General features: G+C 33.3%; 1 protein-coding gene across 1 annotated transcript; it reads left to right on the top strand.

Moving 5' to 3' along the window:
• Positions 1-11477: 11477 nt before the first annotated feature.
• On the top strand, positions 11478-14018 carry LOC116105612 (F-box/LRR-repeat protein At3g48880-like). Its single transcript, XM_031392021.1, has 2 exons — positions 11478-11898; positions 13810-14018. The coding sequence occupies exons 1-2, from the start codon at positions 11478-11480 to the stop codon at positions 14016-14018; spliced, it is 630 nt and encodes a 209-aa protein (XP_031247881.1).
• The last annotated feature ends 9820 nt before the right edge of the window (positions 14019-23838 follow it).

Raw genomic sequence — 23838 nt, 5'->3', positions numbered from 1 at the left:
AGCGGACTTAGAAGTCACACGTAATATGAGAATATTTAATTAAAAAATAAAGGGTGAGAAGCAATGTTTAAAGTGGTTCGGATGCTCAAAAGCGAATCCTACATCTATTGATATTGTATTAATGAATAAGGTCAGGTCGCATTAAGCGAGCTGAGTTACAGCTTAGAGAAAACAATGGAGAGAGAGAGAGAGTGAGTAAGATATTCCAGAGTGAAGTTAGCTAATCCCGCAAATGAGAGAGAAAACATCTATTTATAGTGGGATAAACCAAGGTAATGATTACTAATTCTACAAGTGGGTGGATACCGTGCAAATCCTTCTCTGCATCCCATTGCTCACCTGCCAGAGTGATTTTTTCGACTTATGTAGGGATTAGACACGTGTTACGATATCCAACCATTCGCTAGCCTAGCACTCACCCACTGCATTGACAGAGGCATGCCACTTACGTCATTATGCGACGTGGGTATGTGTGAACGGTCGCAGAACTTTCCCAAATTTTGACCATCCCACGCTAACAAGACTCCGCGTCAGTTCTACCTTTTCAGGCATAACAATGTAGCTCCTCTCTCTGTTGACTATGCTCTTCCAACAGGTTTACCTGAGGCTGTAAAGCTCAGAAGTCACCTGGGAATACCTTCGAGTCTGAGGATACGTCCATGAGATTGAAAGCAACTCTGGCTGATATGTCTGACAAGCATATCGAGGAGGTGGATAAGTTAAACTGAGTCCTGGAGTCGAGCAATGGGCGCGTTTCCACTCTCTAGAGAGGATGCTGAGCTACACGCGCAAACACAGTAAATGGCAGAAAGCATGACTGTTCTAAAAAATGAGAGAACGCAACTTGAGCGTCGCCTCGCGTCGCTTTAGAGGGGTAAAGAGGATTGAGCAAAAGAGGGGCAAATTAGTGGTAGATTTAGTAATTCGATTGTGCCAGTGGAAGTGAGTGATGGAGTTGATAATGGGTTTAGGAATTAATCTTGACACCAAATTAATTAAAGTGGTAATTGAAGTGGAGATTCTCTAATAATTTTGTAGGCACTGAGATTGATTAAATATATGGTGAGAAAGTCTGGTGTGGAGTTTAGGAGGGAAATGCAAAGACGTTCAGCGATGGTTCGTCAGTTGTTTCATTACAAGGAGCAGTTGGATCCATTGGAGGGGGATGCCCTGAATAAGGCTATGCGGGACACCGCTTATGAAACTATATCTGATATATTCTCCGAAGAAAATAAGGCAGGAGGGGAGTTGCGACATGGTTTTGGACCGAGAAGTAAGGTTTTCAAGAACCATAGTAATTTGCTTAAGAAATTGATTAAGCACAAGCATGGTTGGGTGTTTAATGCTCTTGTTGATATTAAGGCTATTGGCTTGACCGATTACTGTGCCATTATCAAGCATCCAATGGATCTGGGAACTGTGAAATCAAGACTGAACAAGAATTGGTACAAGTCGCAAGGGAAGGCGGAGTTCAATGGAGGTGAAAAGCCGAAATCTTAGAGAAGGAGATGTATATAAAGTGATGGAGAAGAAAAGGGTAAAAAAGAAGAAAATAATAAGGGTATTTTAGTCTTTTCAATTACTGTAGGCGAAATTCATTAGCAGATTTGGACGGAAAGTGTGTATTTGGCGTTTTCAAACTTTCTAGGTAGTAAATTGTCTTTGGCAAGGTTTGGGTGGGAACATGTCGTTCCGCCTTTTATAAGTAGTTTAAGTTACCTTGACCCCACACAAACCATCGGAAGTGTTTCTTAAAGGAAAATTTTATCAACACGTGTTATTTAAAAAAAGGAAATGTTATCTCTCATTTTCTTTTTTCTTATTTTATAATAGTATTTATTCAAACTATTATTAAATCAATGAACCTAAAAAATATATCATATTGAAAATATAAAATATTGATTAAAAAATAAAAAAGATTAAGGATGTTTGTTAATATATTGGAGGAAAACATAATGAATAATTTTTTATTTATGTATAATTTATTATTATTATTATTATTATTACACATAATTACCCTACACTCACTTTGATAATTTTCTAGGCCCGTCATCTCCTTGAAACTTGCTATAGCTCATAGCTGGACGAGATTATCTTCCTCGTATTCTCTTTGTTAAATCCCATCCAAGTATACATTGGATTTTAGATTTTCAATCCAGTCCAATCCAACTTTGAATTAAAACCCACTCCTATCTAATATGTAGAAACTAAAATCTGATCCGCCAATCCAATTTATACAAAATTAAAATCCCATCTAATTCAGTCGTATCAAATTTAAGAACTTTTTGTCAGAATTTGATTATTTCATAATTAAATAATTTAGACATTAGATAACTATTATATTATCTAAACATATGGAAATGATCATATTCAAAATTCTAAACAAATAATGATGCTATGGAGAGACATAAATATGCTGCAGATTACAAAGATAATATAACAAATGTAAATAATCTCAATAAAATAAATTTATCAAGTATTAATAAAATAGACTAAAATTTATAAACTTAAAGACATAAATGAATCGGGTGAGCTTTGAATTGGATTTACTTAGCAAATCTAATAACCGATCCAATCCAATCCAATTAAATCATCGACCAAAATTGGATCGATTTGTAATAGATTGGTTGGTTTGAATGGATCAGATTGGATTTTGAATGCCTTATACTTTTCATTGGCTAAAAGTTATTACAGATGGCTTGTCAAAAGGTGACCTGGGTTTAGCTGTTGCCAATACCACTTATGGACATTGCTCAGATGATCTTCAGAGACAATTGCGAAATTCCAGCTTATCATTTTAATTAATGTTGTTCTTTCTCATTTTGTGATACTTTTGTTTTTTTTTTTTTTAAATGATAAATTTTTTAATTAAAATATAAAAAATTAACAATAAAATGAAGGGTAAATTTTCTTCATCTTGGGATATATAGCATACAGTTAAAGTTAATATATTTTCAATGACTCCAAAAACTAAAAATAATTAGGGTGAGCAATTCTGAGCACCCTGCAATTTTTGGAACAACCAAAATCAGAACCGAAACTTTCTGTTCTTAAATTCTTAGAACTGGAACCTGAAATACAGGTTCCTATTCCTAACCCGAGTAAGCTGTAAAATTTTTTTACCCCCCTAATAGTTTAAAAAATGACAAAAATACCTTAAAAGTTTACAAATACACCCCTAACAAATTAAGAAAAGATGCTTTTAGTAGCTTTCAACTTTTGATTACTCATTCATTTGTGTCCAATGTGACTCATAGATCCTCTAATCTCTAGGCAACACTTAAATTCAATCAAATCATCACAATTAACATAAAATTTCTCAATCAAAACCAAAATATATAAATTTTACATCAAAGTATAGTCATGGAATTAATTTTCGGAAATTAAATTTTAGTGAACTTTATTATCCAAAAATATAAATATTATATAATACAATATTATAATTACTAGAGTGAAAATAAAGTTAAATTAACTTTAATTGTGAATTTGTGACCAAAGAATAAAATTAAATATCAATATTAATATGATTTATGAATCTTTAATTAAATAATTAGTATGACTCTAACTCTAAGTTTATTTAATGACTTCTTAATATACTATGATTCATGAGGCATGAGTTGTCATACTATAATGTAATGTTATAATTAATTAAATTATAATCATTTAATTAAGTAATGTAGTAAATTACTAATGTTTATAATATAATGTTATAATTAATTAAATAATCATTTAATTAGTAATGTACTGATGTTTATCAATTTATCATATATAATTAATCAATTACTAATTTACTATACATATACTTAGAATTTGATAATTAAAGTACATAACTAAATATTATTCAATTAAATATACTATTTTATTCAAAAACAATTCTTTTAATAACATTAAAACACTTTTAATTGGATCCTAATTTCAATTATACACTTAACTAGATATGGGGCCTACGCGTTGCGAGGGTATGTTTATTTAATATTTTTGAAATAGGTTGTAAACAAATTTATTCTAACAGAATAAAGTAATTAGATTAACAGATAATAATTGTTAGATTATACAAGTTTTAGAGTAAATATAACTTCTATATATGTACAGAGTTGTGTTAACATAAAATTACTAATTGTACCTTTATAATTATTAATATCAATTAATATTATGAAGATCAATTATTTGAACTTAAAATTTATATTGAGTTCATTTTCAGGTTTGATATTGACTAGTAATTTTTTTTTCTCACAGTATAAGATTCTTTCTAGCCAAGGTTTGAAAACAAACTAACCTCCATCTTTATATGTTTTTCTTGAAAATGGTTAGATTTTTGGAATGTTTATGTAATGTACTTATATAATTATTGTTAGTACTCATCCAATGTGTGAAGATGGAAGAATTAAATCAAAACTAACGTGTTATGATGAAGAACAATTTTCAATCAATTAATGAGAAACACCAAAATCAAGATAAAATTGAATATAGAGAATAACACTTTTATTATAAAAGAAATAAGTACGTCGCTTTTTCATACTTTGAAGTGGGTTTTGACGATATAGACATTATTTTTTATTTTTCTTATAGTTGTTCAGTTCCTCTAGTGCATATGCATACTCTCTTTTGTTTAGGTTATAAACAATATCCATGGCAGATTCCATGATTTGTAACATTTGGTCAATGACTTCTGCAAATTTGTCTCTTTCAGTATGTAGATAATCCAGATTGCTCTCAACTTTTTTAAAAATCTCCCTCAATTCTGGCATTCCCTGAAAAATGTCTAAACCAATTGCAGAAACAATATACAATCAAATTTTATAAATATATGGAAACAGTAACATGAATGTGTAAATATAATTATCAGATGAACTCTCGACATATCAAAAAAAAAAAAATTTAATGGTTTTTATATTCCTGCAAATATGTATCATTGTTTTGTTTGCGATTTTGTAATATAGGTTACAAAAGATGTGGAACATTTATACCTTCTGGTTGCCTCGGTGGAGAATTATTGTTGGTGAGGTCGTTGATGATATTCGTTGCAGATTCTTTGTTTTGTCAGCCATTTTCGAATTAAGTTTTGTAGAAGAAATGAACAATTAAAGTGTATAGTATCGAAGAAAGTTAAATGGGTGATTGATGTCAGAGCAATATTTATAGGAGAATATGATACGAAAAGGTGGAATATGAACATACATCTGGTAATAAATAAACGTGTAAATCGAAAAAGTGTTAATAATTATTTGGATAAGGTAATACAAAACATTATTAGACTATCTGTACAATATTAAAGAAAATCGTAATAAATATTTTGTTAAGTGTCCAGCCTATTAGTTAGATAGTTAATAATGGTTCGGCAAGATGTTGAGTTATTATGATAAATAAACAATGTGATTTACTAATAATAAAATCTTATTGATACATTTTTAAAGGATGGACAATAAATATTTTGTCAAATATCAAAGTCAGAGATGATATGATGATGTCACAATATATTTGTTAATTTTTTAATTATGGTTCGATAATATGGTTATGAAACATGCATATAGTTCGACTTTGACCTTGTTTGATCAATAATGGTACAAAAGTTTTTTTAAATATATAATAGAAATGGTTATTTCTAGTTTTTTTTCTTTAATTAAGATTATAATATATTTAGATTGATGTTTGTTGTATATGTTCAATTTTTTAACATAACGTTTGAACAATTTCTGGGATGCTGTATCACACAGTATAAAAGTTGCCCTGGGAAAATTAACAGACATCTAACAACAGATAGACACGTTAATTGAAAAAGTCTTGACAACTTGTAGCAAAACTGTTTGTGGTGCATTAAAGGAGAGCGTAATAAATATTTAACAATGGTTCGGTAGGCGGGTTTCCATAATATGTTGTGGTTCGGTGTAAATTCAATCTTATGGATAATGGAGTGGAAGTTTATTTTTATATGTTATAGGAACATTATTTAGATTGCTGTTTGTCGAACATGTTTAATTATTTGAAATTGTCATAATCATTGGTGTTTAATATTTTTATTAAATATTGTTTACGTTTTAATGATCATTGTAATTTTGTGACGAATTTTTCTTTATAAGTTATTAAATATTTGGATCAATCATTGATAATCGAGTGAGTTTTAACTTCTATTTTCATATTAAACTAAAAGCATTTAAATTTGTACATGTGCAAGAAATTACATAAATTAAATTTCATACAGACTATTTGGTAATCCACATTACATCTATGACATGTGATATTTTCTGGTGATGTTGATCTGCCCTAATGTATACGATTTTGATTCTCCATGTTGCAAGTCCCAAATATTCGTCTTTTAATGAGAACTGTTGCAATTGGAGTCAGGGACTTGAATTCTTCCCTGCAATATTTCAGTTTGTAGAAATGATTAGGTAGTTTTACTAATTTCATTAGAATTTGTATACCTTTGTTGTCATGTACAGTAAGGAGAGCAACGGCAGTGTGATATATTGCTTGCATGTTATATTTTTGGCAAACTACAATCAGTAGTTTTAATCCCATATATGTATCATGTTTGATGAAGAACAAATGTGAGCAGTAGCAAAGCTTGTTTATTTTCTGCTTCTGCAAGTGTCTTCAGAATTGAAAGTCCCGTTGTTGTTATTGTTGGTAGTTTGTATCATTGTTTCGAAGTGTCAATTCTTTGTAATATTTGGTTTATGTTTGCTTGTTTGTTCAGAGATTTGCACCTGTAAATTGTACGGTAAGTAATGGTTATGAAGCACAAGATTCATAATAGTTGAAAAAACAAAATCCACAGATGGAATGATAATACCATTACCTTATGATTAAGCAATTAAGAATAAATAAGTGTGCCAAATATGACTCACTTAAATATGGATCCTAAAATGCATTTTGTTTTTTGTTTATTAGAAAATTATTAACAACTAAAGATGCACATGGTTCGGCAAAGTCATTTGTATGGCTAACCATTATTATTATAAGATTGCTACGGAACAAAGTACTATCTTATTGCTATTAATTGTATATTTAACCATTTTGTATAATATCATTTTTTGTATGACTAAGAAAATAACGAAATCAATAGATTAATGAAATACGATGGTTCTAGTAAAACTTATGTTAACCGTATTGCTTGTAAAGCGGTGTGATCTTTGTCGGTTGCTTTTACAATGATTCGTTGTAGAATTTCTGATGGTAATTGTAAAAGACCTATGGGTTATTTTTTTGTTAATTTGAAAGGAATCATGATGTCTTGGTGTTGTTTTTTGGATGCAAGTATATGGAAATTATGTTGTCGATATGGTATCTGTGGTTTATATAGTTCACGTGTGGGTAGCAAACAATTTTTTTTTTTTCTTTGGTATTTCAACTGCTTAGATAATGTTCTGTTTATTATTAATAGGAGTCAGCGTTGTTATCTGAATCTAGTTTTTATTAGTTTTGTAAATTAATGATGGTTGTATTAATCATTTAATGTCAAATATTACTTATATTTAAATGTAAACGGTCCGCATTCATGTTAATTTTTATATACGTATATTAAACATTTGAGATATTTGATTAGTACGCGCACGACACAACACAAGATATCATCAAAATATCAATCACATCAATCAAAAAGTATAATGAGAAGGGTATTGATTTTATTGATAGATGTGTTTTGTTTAATTAGAAATACAAAAGAAATAGATGGAATATGAATAAAGATGTTATAATAAATAAACATGATTGTTTAAGAAGAATAAGATCTAACTAGCATGAGTTTAATAGAAAGGATAAGAAGAATAAATTGAAAAAATAACATCGATTGTACGATTAGACCACATAATATTCAGGTAGTCTTCTCAACTTGCATAGTGATTTAAGTTCGCATCACTTTAATGTTATGTAAATTATTTATTTAAAATTTAAAAGTATTTATTTGTTTTTTGAGAATACAAAAGGTGCTTTGGGAAAACCAATAAATGTCTAGTAATAAGTAAACATATTGATTGAAAAAAACGTTAATAACTTTTTGGATAAGATGATACGAAATGGTAGTAAACGTAATAAATATTTTGTTAAGTATTCAAGTAAGAAACGTCATGATGATAATATAATATATTGCTTGGGTTGTGAATAATGGTTCGGCAACCGCAGTCCAAATGGATGTTATCATTCGGTGTAGGATTTTATTTGGTTGATAAACAAAAATGATTTATCTTAACTTGTTACTTGAGGTTGTAAACAAATTTACTCAAACAGAATAAAGTAATTAAATTAAGAGATGATAATTGTTGGATTCACTACAAGAAAACTGGCATTCTGCGTCTAGCAAAATTAGACGCAGAAAGTCACATTTAGACGCTAAGCCATTTTTAGCGTCTAAATTTGGTTGTCGCCCCCTTAGTTGCAGTAGGCTGGTCGCGGATTCATAGTGCGTCTATATTGTGGTTTAGACGCAAAAAGTTTTTTTTTACGACTAGCAAAATAGTTGGTAAATGCTGGTCAAAATAGTCCCCCAACTTAGCGCNATTTTAACCTCTCACTGGTAGAAGTGTACCCTTCGTTTTGGAGAACAAGGTTTCGACGAACAGTGGTTTGATTAAAACCATGGTGATGGAAGGCTTACGTGACTGAATATACTTTAATTGAGGGTTTGTTATTTAATGTCTCATCAGATTATTATCTTTGTTAGAATGACATTGTTTGGCATGTTATCCAACATTCAACCTTAGCATGCATTCTAAACACAATATTAAAACGTGTCGGTACGTGGCCTATCTAAAACCGATTTCCTCGAGCCTAGATGTAACGCCCGCTTGAGGTACGTAACTCCTATTTGCTCAATTTGCCCTTAAAGTTGTTTTTATGCCCTTAGTTAAGTGTGTATGTGTTGAAATTGCTTGAATGCCTTGAAATTGGTGAAGTCTGGTTGACATTTGTGAAAGGCAGACTTCGCCGCGGCGAAGAAGTCTCGTCGCCGTGGCGACTTATGCTCTGGATTTCTTCGCCGGGGCGAAGAAACTTGGTTCGTCGCGGCGAAGAACCGGCTGAGATTTTTGTTAAGTTTCTAGAGAATTCTTCCTTTGGGGCACAATGACTATTCTACCCCTAATTAGCAGGAAAAGTGGGGAGTGAAATGTAAGGCAATTTCATGGAGAATATGTTAGAGTGGGGGTGTGATTGTAATGATTGAAAGGACAAGGATGGGATTTCCAAGGAAGAGCAAGGGCAATATGGGAATGAATGTAGATATTTTGAGCTAAAAAGGGATTAAGATTAGTAAACCCTTCATTCTTCTTCTTCCACTGCCATTCTCATTCCCCATGTTCTCTCAACCTTCCACTCAATTTTCCAAGAATTTCTAAGGATTTTTGAAGGGCTTTTGAGTAGTTTTTGATAGAGAGTTAATCTAAAGCATCCTAAGGTAAAGATTCATGCTTTAGATATGAAATTTGATTATGGATGTGTTGAAATCTTATGGTATTATTGTTTAAAGTTGTAGAGAAAGGACAAGCTACCAAAGGGAAAGAGAAGTGCTAGTGAAGCCATTTTCGAATTAAGTTTGGAGAAGAAATGAACAATTAAGTGTATAGTGTCTGAAGAAAGTTAAATGGGTGATTGATGTCAGAGCAATATTTATAGGAGAATAGGATACGAAAAGGTGGAATATTAGCAGATAATTGGTACTAAATAAACGTGTCGATCGAAAAAGTGTTAATAATTATTTGCATAAGGTAATACGAAATGTTAGTAGACTATCCGTACAATATTAAAGAAAACCGTAATAAATATTTTGTTAAGTATGCAACATATTTGTTAGGTAGTTAATAATGGTTCGGCAAGATGTTGAGTTATTATGATAAACAAACAATGTGATCTAAGTCAGAGATTATATGATGAGGTCACAATATATTTATTAATTTTTTAATTGTGGTTCGGTAATATGGTTATAAAACATGCATATAGTTCGACTTTGATCTTGTTCAATCAATAATGGTACAAAAGTTTTTTTAAATGTGTAATAGAAATGGTTATTTCTAGTTTTCTTTTAATTAAGATTATAATATATTTAGATTGATGTTTGTTATTAATAGGAGTCAGTATTGTTATCTAAATCTGGTTTTGAGAATACCAAAGGTTCTTTGGGAAAACAAATAAATGTCTAGGAATAAGTAAACACGTTGATCGAAGACATGTTAATAAGTTATTGTATAAGAGGATACGAAACGATAACAAACATAATAATTATTTTGTTAAGTATTCAAGTCAGAAATGTGATGATGATATTATAATATATCGTTTGTATAGTGAATAATGGTTCGCCGGTCGTGCTTCAAATGGATGTTATCATTCAGTNTTAGTGGTTTATATATTTTTTGTGTAGATATTGGATAGCAAACAATTTTCTGTGTGTTTGGATTTGATAGATATTATCGTGCTAATTATTAATGAGAAATAGAGTTGTTATTTCTTAATCTCGTTTTTAGTATTTTTCTAAATTAATGATGGTATTTTTATTTTGTTGAACATTAATTATTTGATTTTGTTATATATATCAGATATCGTTGCTTCATTGTTTATTCTACTGAGAAAAGTTTATTATTCTATTCAATGAATATAAACTTTTTTGTTCATAATCATTATCATTTAATGTTAAGTATTAATTTATCTTAAGTGTAAACGGTTTGCATTCATCTATATCTCTACGTAGGTATAATAAGTATTTGATACATTCGATTAATACGAATCTTTTTAAATTCATATAAATTAATGTATTAGATGATATTTTGTGCATTGTACATGAATTATGTGCATATCTTATGTAGGTGTCTGATGCTCTGGAAGTTCTATGAGATAATTGGGCAACTGGTCAAATGAAAGAGGGTGCCTTTGCTGTAAGAAGATGGGAGGATCTGGACACTGACTTATTGGTGAAAATCTCCCTGTGTTTTGATGTTTTCCAGTTGACTTTAGGCATTGCTCACGTTTGTAATTCATGGCATTCAGCTTGTTGTGATCCTCTGCTTTGGAAAACTCTTGATTTGTCAATGTTGATATCAAATTTTATCAAAATCCCATTAGAGCCACATGTTTACGTGGATGAGTGTTCTGATAAGGCATTGACTCATTTGTTTAATTTCATTGAGTCTCAACCAGGGACAAATAAGAACCTTGATTTTTCACTTCAATTTGTATGCGGGGGATGAACAATTTACTTATATTGCTGAAAGGTAATTTTTTTATGTTTCCATTTAAAACCTTGTTGAAAGTTAATTTTGTTTTTTTTATTCTCGCTGTTTATTGACTGAGTCTTTGGCATTGCCTTTGGTACCAGTGATCATCACCTTTAATTTTCTTTTTGGTACAGTGAATTTGGAAGTAACACACCATATATTGTTGTCTGCAGGTGCCCCCATCTGAGGCGAGCTGTTATGCCAACTTGGAACAGAATAAAGAATGATGTAATTTTCAAGGCCATTCGTACATGGAGATATCTTGAATCCCTGACAATGCCTAGTATGGTAAATCCGCCTTATCTTGAAGAGGCAATAGCCCTAAATTGCAAGAACTTTAGTGAACTCAAGGTCATGGGTCCTTTTGATGTTCTCTTTGCTTCCACGGTAGTCAAATTTCTTGCAAATTTGAAGGTTTTGAGCTTGAGATGCTTAGTGATAGTGAAGGATGCCCTATTTCTTATATTGGATAACCTGCCAAATCTGGAAGTCCTCAACATATCACATAGTCTTTTTATAGAAGGTTCACTTCTTCCTCTACTGATGCTCGAAAAAATCATTAAGAAGCTCGATAAAATTATCTTAGAGAAGGCTGCTCGATTACATGAGTTCTTAACATGTACTGAGCACTCATGCATCATGTGCCATTGTACTCGAAGTGATGAAGGCTTTATGAGGTGGTACAAGTATGAGGAAGGTCTATGGAAAATGGATGAGACGAGGTCTCTTGCTCTTTGATTAGGACACTGTAAAGACTGTAATTTTAACATTTTGTTTTGCTTCTATGTAATATATAGATAATATGTTGTTGAATAAGCATATATAGAATTGGTCTGTTGTGTTTTAGGTTGTCATCCTCCTAATGCTTTCGTTTTAGGTCGTCAACACTGTAATACTTGCATGATGATTTTCTCCCATGGGAAAAGTATTATCTGTCTACATAATTATGTACATATGTTAAAATTTTACTTTCTGCTGTTTCAAATTGATCTTTTGTTGTTCATTAATGTTATTTCAAAATGAAGTGGTTTCAAACTAATACGCAATTGAGTATTTTACTTATTTCAATGCATGTTATTTATTTTGTAATTGTTATTGTGAAATTCATTTCTATTGTCAGGTTTAGTATTTGATAGTGAGATTTTGAAGGAATCTTTGAGTTTCGCTTCTTTTATACTTTGATGATAAGTTATAGTGACATTGTTCAGCTGAAGTGGTAATATTAAAGTTTTACTGTGTGCTATTGCTTTGCCTTTTTAAAATTCATAAATGATGAAAAACGTTGTCGTTTAAAATGTTGTTGAAAATTAAAGAAAACATTGCGGATTTAATATACAGTATTTTACTTGAAGTAAATTTGGGGATTTAGGGTTTTCTCTATCAGTTTCAGCTTTAAAGGCATTTGTCCCAGTCTGTTTCTCGTGTTTTCCATGTGCGTCTTTTCTCGTTGACTGAAGTTGAGATAAGTAAAGTAAATTTTCTTCAGTTACAGTGACAATGTCGTTTTTTATTTACATTGGTCTAATTAATTTGTCATTGATTTTAACTTTGATTAAAGTGCATGTTATTGTTACGGAGTTCTGAGATTTGTTATTATTGTTATAAGAAGTTGTTGTTAGATGGTTGTGCTAATAATTTGTTATGGTCAGGTTGTTTATTGGTTTCTCTGGTAGTCGTGTTGCATATTACTTTCTCAATAGGTTTACCACTGAAATTGGTGTCCTTCTTACTACAATTTTGTTTGTTTAGGTCAGGTTGTTTATTTGTTGTCCTGGTAGTCACATTGCACACTATTTTCTCGGTAAATCTACTGCTGGAATTGGTGTTTTTCTCATTACGATTTTGTTTATTATCTTGTTGTATTTAGTTTATATAGTAATACTATCATTGATTTATGAATTGATGTTAAGAAATGCCAGAGGTACAAATGCCTCAGAAGTTACCATCATTGTTATCATGTAATTATCTACTTATTTTTTGGGAATAGTTGTCAAGGTTTTGGTATTCTCTATAGCACGTCTGAGATATTGTTGTTTTAATTTGTGTCTCTATCACATATCAGGAAGAATAAATGTCTTCCAAGTAATAACAAAGATTTACAATTTCTATTAAGTTGAATGATTGTCTGTTTTTTCTATTTTTATTTATTTGATGATATTATTCTTTCATTGTAGTAATGGCTCCCAAAAACTTGATGAAATTTATTCGAAGACTTGATTCCGAAGTTTTGTATAAAGGAGGATCAAGTAGTGATTCCAAGTCAGAATTGTTAACGCCTTTACAGACTTCTGTTTTACCTGCTTCAGCCTCCAATTCTGTGAAACCTAATTCTGGTTCCTGCCATGTTAAATTGATTGAAGAAGAAGATAATTAGTCAGAAGAAATTCCATTACTTAGATTGGTGAAACGGTAGAAAAGCTGTCAGCAAGAGGGTTCAAATACGAATTCTGAACGAAAATGGAAATTTTTTTCTAAAGAAGAGCTAGACAACAAAACATTCGGCCTAAGGAAAGGGGTAACATTTTTTCAGTTTATCATGTGAATATATAGTTTATTTGGCACGTCAATATTAACGTGGTTTCATTGTTTTTTAAATAGGCTTATGTAGGTTTCTTAGAAATCAGAGAACATTGGCTTGTTTCAGAAGATGCGATCTCGGATTTGAAAAAAGAAAATGAACATGTGATTTTCAAGGTTCGCAAATTGGAAGAACAGTTGAAAATATCAAAGGAGGTGTTTGATAAGGTCAAAACCGAATTGAAACACTGTCAAGAATCATTTAGAAATGTTGAACAGCATTTTGCAAATGAGCGGTAGCAAAAGGAAGTCTTTAACAAGAAAAGTAATGAATTGTCTGAAGAAAATGATAAAATCAAATATTTAATTGCACAAGCTGAGAAAATTAAGAAAAGGCTTATGATTCGGTGTCAGAAATGTTTTTGGCCACCAAAAAAACTTGTGTCAAAGAATTCAAGAACAGATTTCCAAATGAAGATTATAGTTTTTTAGAGACAATTGTGTTGAAAAATGAGAAGATACTGGCTAATAGAGATTATATTGACTGCAATGTTGTTGTAACTTTCTCTGGTCCACTTAATGCCGCTTCTGTAAATTTTTAAATCGCTTGTTAAATATTTTGATAATATTTTGACAGTATTTGCTAATATTTTGACAATATTTGCCACGCAAGTTTTTATAGTTGTGTTATTATTACAGATGTGGAAGCATTCAGTTGATATTAATTTTTGTGTATACGAAAAAAAGTCTCCAGCCCATGTAATGTTGCTTTTGTACGTATTTAAAGTGTTTAATAGTACTATTGATGTTAAATATCTTGATGATGTCTATCGTGCAAGAGTTTGTGGTTGAGTTGCATATGTAAAAAATATGCATTTATAATACATAATACATATAATGTAGCATTCATTGTAGTTGACAATAATAATATAGAACCTTTAAATATCTTTGTATCAAGGAATTTTTTGTTTCTATATATATTTGAACATTTAATGTGACCTTTTCATATTCATATAAATATCTTCAATTTTGCACATTAATCTCTCATAAACAATGTCTTATATTATATACAATGTATCAATCCTTTTTGTTACAAAGAATGCTTTTTATTATATATAACATTTCAATCCTTTTAATTAAACACTTCTTTGAAAACAATGTTTGTCAATGTTTCTGCCGGTTCATCTTGTTGCAGGGGTAGCAGAATCTTAATACCTTGTCTTGAGGTTACTCTTGATATTGCGACTTATAATTGACCATGTGTAAAGACTTGATGTTTCATAAACAATCCTATTGTTTAGAGTGATTGACTCTGGCTTTTGTTTATTGTCATACAAAAGCTAACTGTCACAGGTAACTGTCTTCTCTTCAACCTGAAAGGCCACTTCATATCTGCATTCGTCATTATTATTCTGGGAATTGTAACAATATCCCCAATATTTGACCCAGTAATAATCACCGCTTGTATGGACCACTTTCCTAAATGGGTTATAATCAGTCTGGTTCAATTGCAAAGACCATTAGATTGATTCAAATTATGTAGCAACATAATTGGAATGTCAATCTTCAGATGCAATTCATGTTTTGGCATGCCATAGCACATCAAAGAGTTAAGAAAGTCGGTCGGATAGAGAATGTCATCATCGTTTGAGATAAGATTATGACTGTGAAATTAAGTATCAACCTGGGAAAGCCAATATAGTAGCCGATGCCTTGAGTAGAAAAGCTTACTTGTCCCGACTTACAAGGCAAAAAGAATTAATAGAAGAATTGTGCAAAGAACAGATTGAGGTCATACTAGGAAAGATTGCCAAGTTAGAGATTCAGTCTACATTATTGGAAGAAATCAGAGGAAAGCAAGTTGCCGATGAGTGGTGTCAGAAAATAAGTCAAAAAGTGCTTGAGAGTAAGAAACCAGAGTTCCATCTGTTAGATGGTGTCCTCCGTTTCAGGAGTCATTTGTGCATTCCTCAAGATGATGAGTTAAAGAAGAGAATTCTTACGGAGGCTCATGACACACCATACACTGCTCATCCTGGAGCAACCAAGATGTATCAAGACTTAAAGAAAGGCTATTGGTGGCCAGGTATGAAGAAGGATATTGGAGATTTTGTAGCTAAGTGCCTGTTTTGTCAACAAGTGAAAGCAGAACACCAAAGGCCATCAGGGTTGCTTCAGCCACTTAGTATTCCTGAATGGAAATGGGAGAGTATTTTGATGGATTTTATTATAGGTCTCCCTAGAGTGCAGAAAGGGTTTAATGCTATATGGGTGATAGTAGATAGATTGACCAAGTCAGCCCATTTTCTTCCAGTAAAGGAGAGCACTACTTCGGATCAATTGGCCCATATTTACATTAAAGAGATAATGAGACTACATGGAGTACCCAAGACAATAGTATCAAATAGAGATTCCAGATTTGTCTCAGCTTTCTGGACTAGTTTACAGAGGAACTTGGGTACCAGATTGGCTTTTAGTACCGCTTACCATCCTTAAAAAAATGGCCAGACAAAGAGAACAAATCAGATACTTGAGGATATGTTGAGGGCTTGTTGCATGGATTACAGAATGTCCTTGCATGCGATGTTACCCTTGGTGGAGTTTGCTTATAATAATAGCTATCAGTCTACAATTAAGATGGCTCTTTACGAGGCCTTGTATGGTAGACGTTGTAGATCTCTACTACATTGGGATGAGATAGGCGAGAAAGATGAGTTGAATACAACTCTTGGGCCAGAACTAACTCATAAAATGATCGAAGATGTCAAGTTACTCAAAAGTAGAATGAAACAAGCCCAAGACAGGCAAAAAAGCTATGCAAACTTGAAGAGGAACGATGTTGAATTCGAAGTGGGTGATAAAGTGTTTCTAAGAGTTGCCCCCTACAAACGGGCGATACGTTTCGGTAGCAAGGGAAGGTTAGCACCGAGATACATTGGTCCCTTTGAAGTATTACAGCAAGTGGGAAAGGTAGCCTATAGGTTGGCCTTACCACCCAGCATGGACAGAGTACACAATGTATTTCATGTCTCAATGCTTCGGAATTATGTAAGTGATCCCTCCCATATATTAAGTGTAGAAGATGTGGACTTAGAAGAAAATCTTGTGTATGAGGAGCATCCAGTTTAGATATTGGCCAGACAGATTAAAGAGTTTTGAAACAAGAGTATCCCTTTAGTGAAAGTCCTCTGGAGAAATCATAAAGTTGAAGAAGCTACATGGGAGGTGGAGCAAGACATGCAGAACCGTCACCCGGAGTTGTTTGTTTGAATTTCGGGGATGAAATTCTTATAAGAGGGGGAGAATTGTGACGCCCACATGGAGGTACGTAATTTAATTTATGCTCTTATACCTTTAGTTGATTTTTGCTAACGTTATTTTGAGAAAATGTGAAGAAAATGCCTTATACTTGCATTAAGGGTAAAATGGTCTTTTCACTCAAAATTAGTTGAAATTGTAGGGAGTGAAAAGAGATAGAATTTCATGGAGAATACAATAAAAATGAGGGCATTATGGTAATTGACTAAGGGACATAGATAGAATTTTAAAGAAAGTGCAAGGGCAAAATGGGAAACTATATATATAATTTTTATGTTATATCAAATTAAAGAGTGAAACCCTAGCCACTCTTACCCATTTGCATGCCACTTTCACCTCCATATTCTCTCAAATTCTTCAATTCTTCTTCAAAGGAAATTCATAGGTTTTGGGTGTTTTTGAGTGGATTTTCAATCTTAAGCTTCTATAGGTAAGATCCTTGCACTAAGAAGTGAATTTTAGTTTTTAAAGTGTTGAGTTTGATGGTTTATGCTCATAGGATTTAAAAGGAAGAGAGTTTGATCAAAGGAGAGTCTTACAGGGTTGAATTTGCTCAAATTAAAGGTAAATAAATCCTACCCTAAGTATGATTTAAGTTATGTTGTGTAGAGAACTTCCTTTATGCATATATATATATATGTGTTATATGTAAAATTGTTGATGGATTTGGTGTTGAATAATGATTAGAACCTATCCATGAGAAGTTGTGTTGGTGTAGTTGTTATTTGATGAATGTTTGGATGAGATTTGGAAGAATTGAAGTGAAAATTTTGAAGTGTGTATTTTGGGCAGATTTGGTGTTAATTATGGAGGAGTTTATTCCAAATTTTTGGTGGCCTAAAATAGAGATAAAAGTGTAGCCAAATTAGTGTTGATTTGTGCACATGAATTGTTTGATGAAATGCCAAGGAGAAGTGCATGTATGAGTATGATTATGTGTTACCTTGGGATGAGTTTGTAGATGGTAGAGAATGACATGTTTGCATTCCATAATGCATAATTGCATTTAAATATGTGAAGTTAGATAGAATTATAAGCATGAAACCATCTACATGCATACATATTCATAAGAGCATGAAAATGCCCTAAAATATGTTAAAGAGAAAATAGAAAGAAATGAGAATATTAAAGATATTCAAATCTGAATTTTTCTTAAAGAAGTGTAAAAAAGGATAAAAAGAAGAGAAGGTTGTTGCGATGGGGAGCGGTGAGTGACATAGTCCCACATGCACGCCGCCTTTAGTGAGCGGCCTCAGAATTCAGAAAGAAGAAATGTACAGTCCGTTAGAAGTGTGTGTGGATGAGGACTGTACCCAGAATTAGAGAATTCACTCACAGGGCCAAGGCTCCAAATCCATGCCTCAACCGAGTCTGATAGGCAAGAATAGAAAGAAAGAATAGAAAGAAAGAATAGAAAAGAAAGAAAGAATAGAAAAGAAAGAAAGAATAGAAAGAAAGAATAGAAAGAAGGACTAGAAAAGAAAGAAAGAATAGAAAGAAGGACTAGAAAAGAAAGAAAGAAATAAAGAAACAGAATAAGAATAAGAATAAGAATAAGAATAAGAAAAATAGAAAAGAAAATGCATAATTTATGCATTTGTGCATTTGCATCATGAATATGCATAATCCCATGCTAATTATCATGGGTAGTGAAAAAAAAATTAGAAAACAGAGAGCAAAACAGAGAAAGAATAGAGAAAGAACAGAGAAAGAATAGAGAATACTTGGGAAATGAGTTGTAAGGAAAGAAAATTCAGGATTTAAGCAACGGAGAGAGAAGGGTAGCATAGCGGGTTTACTTACTGAGCCATTAGTGCTCACTCCGTTGTTTATAATGTTTTGCAGGTAATAGGTGAGTTGCGGTCGCTCGGAACGTCACACGGTGGAAGGGTTGGGCTACACTGTCAAGTTACTATTTTTGAGAACATTTTGTAAATATTTGTGTATAAAGAAAAATTAAATATAGGCCCATACTTTATTACTCGTATATATATGTGTATTTTCTTATATATATTTTTAATGAGTTTTAGTGATTATTTTACAAGTATACTAGCTAGAAAGAAAGCATTACATTTTTGGTATTAGTCTGAGCTAAAATACGTCTTTCCATCTGTTGGTAGACTCTGGGTGATATAGTCGTTCAATCTACGTACTGTCTCATTTTTTGGTGTCAATATTGCTCTCTCTCTCTCTCTCTCTCTCTCTCTCTCTCTCTCTCTCTTGTTAGAGTAGGTACTCTAGAGCCAATCAATTATTGTAGAATTGACTCTTTGTAACAATATTCATTGATCGATAAAAGGCATCTTATACTATATCGCGTAAATCATCATTGTATGTATTGATATATGTCCTTAGAATGGTAGAATAGTGACAAGGGTATCAAGTGTTTCGAATCTTAATAGTGAGAACCCTATGAGCACATATGGTGGCCATTCTAGAAACGTCCGTAACCCTAGTATTATTCTGAAGTAAGGGCACAAATAATATGGTAAGGCTATCATAGTGTTGGACGACCCTGTCGAAAGGTAGTGACTGATCTCACTTGTCAAGGTTGTTTGGTGACAACCTGGTGCAACACATGGGTGCTTGCTGTAGGCAAGTTCACTGGACTGACCCACCAGAGGATTCCATATGGATGGTAACCACAGTGTCTATGGAACAAATCCTCTAACGAATGGTGGTGCATGTGATCCTTAGACTTGAGATCACCAGAGCGCCTTGTGTACCGATTGGTGTAGTTTGACACTAGCCTAAAGCGGTTCTATTCAGAGCTGTCAATACGGTGGTGATTGGCTGCATTAAGGAGTGTATCAAGACTATGGTGGATAGACAGAGGATTAATCACTCCCAGGTACGAGAGAAGTTATCTCACAGCGTAATTCAGTAAATGGCAATGACATTAAAACTGTGGCCACAGTGGGATTGAGTTATTGCTCTATCCAGTTTATAATACAGGTTATTGGTCAAGTAACTGTATACAACCTATCGAGAGTAACCGAGGTTGACACTATTTCTATGCCTCGGTCTCGTTGAGATAACGGATGATGAAAGGATCGAATTGTACGGTAACCATATCGTTGACAGGTAGCTGCTTCGCTGAATCTGAATCTATCGAGTGGCCATGATGCCTTACTAGGGGCCAATCTTGGTCTGTGTGTAGTGAGATGATTAATTGGTGTTAATCGCGATACTACACACTAGCGGTAAGATGAGGAGCCTATGGGTCACACAAATAGAAGATAATTTAAGAGTCAGTTTAGAAGAAGGGCATTTTCATCTTTTTAGGTGAAAGGGTATTTTGGTAATTTCATAGTGTAATTAAATTTGCTGAGGTCGTAGCCTTTATTTAATTTGATATTAAAATTAAATAAGTGAGATTACGTTTAAAGATGTGTTCGCATATATTTAAATAAATTATCATTATTGTTAAATGTTAATATATATTAATTGAATTTAATTGAGATAATGATAAATTAAAATTAAAATATCTTAAAGGGGATGTTTGGATATAAGGGGTGTTTGGGTTGGAGCCCAAGCCCATTCCATGATGGAATAGGGTATAGTGTGCACTATATAAGTGCACACTTTGTGAAATAAATGAGAATTTTAATTCATTTCATTGAAACAAAAGTTCCAACCGCTTTCTCTTACTCTCCACACCAGACTGCATTTTTGCTTGGAATCAAATATACTTGATTTTCTTCTTGGTTCTTAAAGGCTAAAGAGGATCTAGCAAATCCCTCTTTAGTTCTTTGAGGTTATCTTTGTGTGGACTACATCGGTTCGATCCTACACTTGGGTCGGTAGCAAAATACGTTCAGAGACAGTTTGGAGGAGCCTCCAAATGTGTGTATGATTTCTTAAACTCTAAACTAAAATCTGCAAATTCTTATTTAATATATATAAATTATAAATTTGTACCCTGATCTTGGTTCTAAGGAACGATCCATATTGTAAATGTTTTGTTTTTCCGCTGCCATGTTTGATCGTATCCTAACAGTGGTATTAGAGCCTAGGGTACCAGATTTTACAATTTTTATGTGGATGGTTGATTACTTGTATTTGATTGATAACATGTTGCCTTGAAGAATCTCCACAAAATCTACCATGAGAGCATGTTTTAAGAAATGAATTGATTGATTAATTTAATTTGTTGATGATCTGCAAGTTTGGAACATTAGGTTATGGATTTTTGTTGAAATCAGTAACTTAGATTGACTGCAAATTCTGATTGGCGTATTTTTGGTGGCTGGTTGAACTGATCTATTGCTACAGATCAGTGTACGCTCGCTGCGATGGTATAACCCATCGCTGCAGCATGCGTTGTTGGCATTCACGCTAATTGCAAAATCAGCGCTCGTCGCGGCGATATAAACCATCGCCGCGGCGATCGTCCTTACGACGAACGCTGTTTGCAATCATATCATTGCGGTGAGCGCTCGTGGAGCATGAGCGCGACATTGATCAGCGCACGCTATGCAAATCTAACCCATCACCGCAGCGAGCGCACTTCTGAGTACGCAGGGCCCAGATTGTAAAGTTTCAAAACTTTTAGACCAAATGTAGATATGCAGATTGTCAGGGGGTAATTAATAATTCACCCACCCAATTCAAAATTGATTATTTTTTAATGAATGCCATGTACTTGTTTGTATATTGCATGGTGTCCGATACATGAGCCTTAGACCTATGGTGAATGTTTTAAAATTTTTGGGTATGTATGATTGTAATTTATTAAATAAGGCTTGCGTGTCCTGCCTTTCTCCTCTTCTCGATATACATTCTCTTCTCATCTCATTCCCCTCGAATGTAAGTCAAGGTTTCTAAATTTGTTGATGTAAAATTAGTTGGAGATTAATTTTTATTGTAAATTTAGAATGATGTTTTGTAATGTACTTGAAGACGGATCAAGCAAGAGACAATTATACTTGAAGTCTCAAGATTTTATTACGGGACCCCTAGGTGACCTACCGATTCCTTTAGGCTTGAGGAAATTGGTTTTTATTTGGGCCATGTACCAGCACATTTTAATATTTTGTTTAGAATGCATGCTAAGGTTGAATGTTCAATAACATGCCAAATAATGTCATTCTAACAAAGATAATAATCTAGTGAGACATTAAATAAAAAACCCTCAATTAAAGGATATTAAGTCACGTAAGCCTTCCATCACCATGGTTTTAATCAAACCACTATTCGTCGAAACTTTTTCGCCAAAGCGAAGGGTATACTTCACTAGTGGGAGATTAAAATGCATTGGAATTTTCCTTAATGGTGATGGGTCGACTTAAAATGACGGTTTTGCTTGCTCGCCAAAGCGAAGGTTGATAAATGCGTCATAGGCATAGTAGAGAAGTACACATATTGTGTGTACGTGATGGCACATAGCGTCCACTCTACTGATACTGAGAATCACACTTGAGGACAATGGTTGGAGCCATTGGATTGTGTGATTGGCTTGTTGGCTTCTTCACATTTGAGGTTGATAGTAGGAGCTATCAGCTAGTGTGGATTAAGTTTGTTGGCCTACCTAATCAACTCATTTTGGCTTGTTTGCCAAAGCGAAGGTTTGAAATGGGCAGGATGGGATCTCGGTCCACTAGGAAAGCCAACGGGCTTTCCCGAGTTAATAATGAGGGCTATTGACTTGAGTAAAATAGTGGGAGCATCGTTTAATAAAAGACCATATTAAACAATAATAATGAACATGGTAATAACGGTTACTTTTTCTGCACTTGTAGATTCACTTAAATTTGAGCACAATGATCCCAACATCACTGCGACAAATCATCGAACTGGGAGAGAAATGGAATGGTGAAAATTTCGTTGACTGGTATAGAAGTATAAATAATGTACTTCAGTCAAGCGATAGATTATACACCATTGAGCAAGCTCTATCACCAGATTATACACCATTGAGCAAGCTCTATCACCAGAGCCTGCTGATAGTTCTATCCATGAGACTGGGTATGTATATGTGAAGCATACACATGATGCAAAAGCAAAAATGACTAGATACATTGTGCTTGCATCAATGGCACCATTACTGCGACAGTAGTGGCAGAAAATGGATTTAGCTTCTATTCTTCACTTTTTTCAAAGAAATGAGAAGTATATGGTGTCTCGGTCGTTATTCAGATGTAGGATGGAAGAGGGTACCAAAATTGGCAATCATATACTCAAGTTGACCGAGTATATGAACAAGCTTGAGATTTTGGGATCTGGACTTAATAAGGTTTAACGATGAACCTAATATTACAGTCGTTGCCAGATTCTTATTCTAAATTTGTCTATGACTTCATTGAGGAAGATAAGAAAAACACCTTTTCCGAGCTTCTGGATTTGTTGAAGGCTACTGAGTCAAGCATGAAAATGTCAGAAACAGGTTGAAGCCAGCTCAAATGAAAAGGAAAGGGCTCAGAAGTCATTGGAAAGAACTGTTACAGAAAGGAAAGGCGTTTGTCCTCACTGTGGGAATCCCAGCCACTGGAGGAAACATTGCAAGGCCTTCCTAGCAAGAGGGAAGAAGAATGTTACTTCTTCGTCAGGTAAGTTTTTGAGATCAACTTATCCCGTTAACATCTTGGGTTATTAACACAAGATGTGGTTCTCACATTTGATTGATGTGTAGGGACTACAGCAGAGTAGACTGCTAGTCAAGGAAAAGGTGGACCTACCAATTGGAAATGAAGCACGTGCTGCTGCATTTGCTGTAGGATGTTATCGTCTGATTTAGCCGATGGGCTTGTTTCTTGGAACTTGTGGATTATTATGGTCTTTCTTTAGTTTCTAGAAATTATAT

This window comes from Pistacia vera, unplaced genomic scaffold, assembly GCF_008641045.1.
Source record: "Pistacia vera cultivar Batoury unplaced genomic scaffold, PisVer_v2 Contig501, whole genome shotgun sequence".
Taxonomy (NCBI): Eukaryota; Viridiplantae; Streptophyta; class Magnoliopsida; order Sapindales; family Anacardiaceae; genus Pistacia; species Pistacia vera.
This window is presented reverse-complemented; position numbering and strand designations above follow the sequence as displayed.